At 57.7% G+C, this 4,740-nt stretch overlaps 1 protein-coding gene across 2 annotated transcripts in view; it reads left to right on the top strand.

The window, feature by feature from the left end:
* Positions 1-690, top strand: part of JOSD2 (Josephin domain containing 2) — a 7,346-nt gene extending 6,656 nt beyond the window's left edge. For both annotated transcript variants that reach the window (XM_006897277.1, XM_006897276.1), the window contains 2 exons: positions 282-476; positions 591-690. In XM_006897277.1, coding sequence (XP_006897339.1) covers positions 282-476; positions 591-690 — 295 coding nt within the window. The remainder of the gene's footprint in view (positions 1-281; positions 477-590) is intronic.
* Positions 691-4,740: the final 4,050 nt, after the last annotated feature.

Here is a 4,740-nt window from a genome sequence, read left to right as displayed (position 1 = left end):
TCTGTCTCTCTCCTGTCTTTCTCTGAGTCTAGGAGTTTCTCAGCTCAGGGACCCTGGATCCAAAGAATGCCATTTCTTCCCATCTATAATTGATTCAGTCTGGTTCTCCCTGTGTCTTCCCAAACAGCTCGCTTTAAGCCTAACAGGATGACAAAACTGATCTATCCCCTTCTTAGGATTCCATGTACTTCATTTACATGTTCCTGCCCCCCCTCCTGGGTCCCTCCCCTCAGGGTCAGCAGGTGCACTCAGGGGATTACTGCCTGCTCCCTCCTTCCCAGGCCCCTGTCTCAGCTGGCCCTGCCCCAGGTGCTGGGGCTGATCCTCAACCTGCCGTCCCCCGTGTCTCTGGGCCTGCTGTCCCTGCCTCTGCGCCGGCGGCACTGGGTGGCCTTGCGCCAGGTGGACGGCATCTACTATAACCTGGACTCGAAGCTGCGGGCGCCCGAAGCCCTAGGGGACGAGGACGGTGTCAGGTAAGCCGGGACCCTGGCTGCTGGGAGGTGGACACCTCCTCGTGTTCCCCACCTCGGCCTGGAAGGGACCACGTGCCTCAGTCTCCCCGTGTTCCCTCCCTCCCTCCTGCCCAGGGCCTTCCTGGCGACTGCGCTGGCTCAGGGTCTGTGTGAGGTGCTGCTGGTAGTGACCAAAGAAGTGGAGGAACAGGGCTGCTGGCTGCGGACAGACTGACCACAGAGGAGGACCCTGGATGCCATGGGGCCAGCCTCGGCCCCCACCCCTGCCCTAACACCGCTGCTGCCTCAATAAACATGTTCATTTGCTCTCGCCTGCCTGCCTCTCACTCACACTCGGCAGCCTGGTCCTAGCCATGAACCACCACAGCTGCTTCCACAGAGGCCTCTGTTAGGCCGCGTCCACTCAGCGGCCCCGGTGCCCGCTCTCACAGTCTGCGCCAGGCCACGTATCCACCCACCTCAACGAGGGCCTCCCTCTTTTTTACTCACTCTACCCTTCCGCAGGTGATGTCCTTCTCCAGGGACTGGTCCCTCTGGACAGCACGCCCTGAGTTGTTAGGTGTCCTCTGAGCCCTGTCCTCTCCTGCACTCCCCTCATCCTTGATATGCCAGAACCCACTGCTCCGGGCGCCCTGTGGGTCCCTCTTGTGCCCCAAGCAGGTGAGGCAAAGTTTCTCCAACATGGATTTGCTGTTCTGGCTGTTGTCTGTGGGACAGTCAGTGCCTGCCACCAACACCATGATTCAGGGGCATCTGTAAGGAATGCAGACCTCGTCTATCACACGGGGTTACTCCGAGTCAGAACCACCCAGAGTCCCCCAGCAACACTGGGGAGCAAAGAGGGGCAGGGGCTGTGAACGAGGCCAAGTGAGACCCGGGGAGTCTCTGACACACAAGTATCTGTCACGGTTGTTGTTTGAGGAGGTGATGAGAGGCGGATGGGGGGCTGCTCAGGCTCAGGCAGGACCTTGTGTGAGCCGAGTTGGGGTGCAGGAGTAGGGGGAGAGGAAGGAGGCAGCCAGCAGACGGGGCAGGTCATCCCATGGCCCTGTGGGGATGGGAGGGTGGCCCCAAGGCTTCTGAAGTTGGTGACAGGGTGACAAAAACCAGATGGCTGGTAAGTGACAGGCCAGTCCAGGTTGGGCCTTGGGAGCTGGGGTTGTGGGCGGGGGTGGGGCGGGGTAAAGCAGGGTCTAGGCCTGTGGATAGGAGGAGAGTTAGGAGAGGGACATTGGGGTCACCCTAAGTTCTGGAATCTCTGAAGAAAGTGGGTTTAGGGATATTGTGCTCAGTGAGGATGTAGAAGGGGTGCCAGGCAGGGAAAGGGGGGCCCAGAAGTTGAAGTCTGCTTAGAGGCCTATCCTGGGAGAAGAGAGGAGGGAGGGAAAAGGGGCCCTGGTGAATGGGACACACACACACACACACCCAGGTCCCAGGAGAAGTGGAGGACCCTAAGGGGCTAGGAGACTGAAGAGGTGTGAGGCCAAAAGGGCCCAGGGTAGTGTCTCCCCATACTATAGGCCAGACATAGTGCATCCCCCCACTGACTCCCTAAAGACAGAACAGACCACAGGGACCAAGGACAGGGCAGGCAGCCACCATCCACACCTCTTAAAAGCCCAGCCTTTCCCAGGCAGGAAAGGCCAACAGACACACATGGTAGAGGCAGTCCCCTGGGACAAGGCACCCCAAATCCTCGGCGGCCCTTGCACCCTCTTACCCTAAACCCAAAGATACCCAGGGCCCTGCCAGGCCCTGACACCCTCTGAATTTCTCCGTTGCTCTGTCTGCCTCTCTCCTCTATGTCTGTCTTCATCTCTCTGGGTGTCCATTTCTCTATCCGCTCTGCCTCTGTCTCCCTTGTTTCTGTGTCTGTTGCTCTGCTGTCTGTCTGTCTAAACACTATCTCTCTGTGTGTATGTGTCTGTTTCTCCGTTTTTTTTTCTCTAAGTTTCTGTGTCTTGGTCGCTGTCTGTTTCTGTGTCTGACTGACTGATTGTGTGTGTGTGTGTGTGTGTGTGTGTGTGTGTGTGTGTGTGTGTGTGTGTCTTCATTTTTCGAGCTCTCTCTCAAAAACGCTGGTTGCAAAGTAGTTAAGCACCCAGCTGTCAACCTGTCTGTGGTTCAAACCCCCAGCCACTCCATGGGAGACAGCTGAGGCAACTGCTTTCCATAAACAGAAGCCCCCCGTAGGGCAGTTGGACCCCTGCCCTCCAGGGCCCCTAGGAGTTGCAGTCTCCCTCAGGGCAGTGCCCGAGGTTTTCCAGGCACCACGTCTCCCTCTCTCATCTCTCTTCCCTGTAAGTCTGTCTCTGTCTCTGTGTCCCTCTGTCCTCCCCTGTCTCCCACCTGCTCTCTTGGTGCCTCTGTCTCCCCTCCCTGGCTCCGTGCCTGTCCCTTGTCCCAGACAGCCTGGCGGGCTCCTGTGTACTTCTATTTTGAGGCTGAGTGACAGGGCTGTGACTTCTACAGGTGCCACCTCGACTCTGGCCAAATATGGTCTGGAATGGAGAGGTGGTGGGGGGAAGCTCGTGGTGGGGACTGGGCCAGGGGCCATCCCCTCAGGCACCTGCCCCCCTGCACTGACGGAGAGCTGTCCCAGTCCAGTCACCCTGACCATCTCCCAGTCCAGGGGCCCCCACTTCTCAGGGGGCTCCCCATCTCAGGGGCCTCCACATATCAGAGATTCCCACAGCCAAGGAATCTCCACTTCTCATAGGTCCCCACATCTCAAGTGTCCCCACTTCTCAGGGAAGCTACTTGCCCAAAGTGTGGGTGCCAAATAGGGATAGTCCCAGTGCTGGGGGGACAGATGAGAGACAGAGTGAGGGGGCCCCTCTGTTGTTGGGGGACACCCACAGAGGCTGGGGGCAGGGCTGCGGTCATGCGGCAGGTGTGGGAGGGGGAGTGTCCGGCAGCTGTCCTCGCGCCCCCCAGTGCAGACAGCTGAGGCCCGATTTAGCTCCTGGAGCTGGGATCTGGCCTGATAAGGCACTGGGGCAGGACGCCCCGCCCCCGGGACACCCCTTAAATCACTGGGGCAGACCCAGGGGGGTGGCCACCACGGACGCCAGGTGAGAGGGGCTGCGCTCGGCCTGGACTTCCCGGCCACCCCACTAGCAGGGGTCTCTCCTCGTCTATCTGTATCTCTGTCCCGTCTCTCTGTCCTCCTGCACCCCTTCTGCTCTCAGTCGGCTTACATCTCTGTCTCCTCTCGCCCCCCTTTCTGTCTCTCAGCTTTCTGTCTGTCTCTCTCTGCCCCCCCTTTCTCTCATCTTGGTCTCTTTCTCCCCCTCTGTCTCCCCTCCCTAACTTTCTTTTCCCCCATTTCTCTGTCTCACTCCATTTTCCATCTCTCTCCATCCATGTGTGTATGTCTCTCTGTGTGTCTCTGCATCCCCCTGTCTATCTCTTTTCATCTCTCTGTGTGTGTCTCTCTCTCTTCCTGTCTCTGTTCATCTCCCTGTCTCTCCTTCCATCTCCCAGTCGTCTCTCTCTCCCCCGTATGTGTCTCTCTCAATCTCCCTGTTGCACTCTCTGTACCTCTTGACTTCATCTGTTTTTCTTCCCATTTCTCTTTCTCCATCTCCCTGTCTTTCTTTCTCTCTACCTCTCTCCTCACCCCCTCCATTCTGCTCAGTCTCTCTCTGTCTCCCTGTCTCTCTCCCTCTGTCTCCCTGACTCTCTGTCTCTCTCCCTCTCTCTCTGTCTATCTCTCTCTCTCTGACTCCCTGTCTCTCTCTCTGTCTCCCTGTCTCTCTGCTCTCTGTATCTGTCTCTCTGTCTCTGTCTCCCTTTCTCTCTCTCCGTCTCTCTGTCTCTCTCTCTGTCCCCTTGTCTCTCTCTAACTCCCTTTTCCTCTCCCTCTCTCTCTGTCTCCCTGTCTCTCTCAGTCTCTCTCTCTGTCTCCTGTCTTTCTCGCTGTGTCTCCCTGTCTCTCTCTGACTCTGTCTCCTGTCTTTCTCTCTGTGTCCCCTTGTCTCTCTCTCTCTTTGACTCCCTGTCTCTCTCCCTCTCTCTGTCTCTCTCTCTCTGTCTCCCTGTCTCTCTCTGACTCCCTGTCTCTGACTCCCTGTCTCTCTCTGTTTCTCTCCCTCTCTCTGTCTCTGTCTCCCTGTCTCTCTCACTCTGTCTCCCTCTTTCTCTTCCTCTCTCTGACTCCCTGTCTCTTTCCCTCTGTCTCTCTGACTCCCTGTCTCTCTCTCTGTTTCCCTGTCTCTCTCTGTCCCCCTGTCTCTCTCCCTCTGTCTCCCTGTCTCTCTCC

This window comes from Elephantulus edwardii, unplaced genomic scaffold (genome assembly GCF_000299155.1).
Source record: "Elephantulus edwardii isolate Elephantulus edwardi_28Jun2011 unplaced genomic scaffold, EleEdw1.0 scaffold00208, whole genome shotgun sequence".
Classification (NCBI taxonomy): domain Eukaryota; kingdom Metazoa; phylum Chordata; class Mammalia; order Macroscelidea; family Macroscelididae; genus Elephantulus; species Elephantulus edwardii.
The sequence above is the reverse complement of the archived record's forward strand: the minus strand, read 5'-3'. Positions and strand labels throughout refer to the sequence as shown.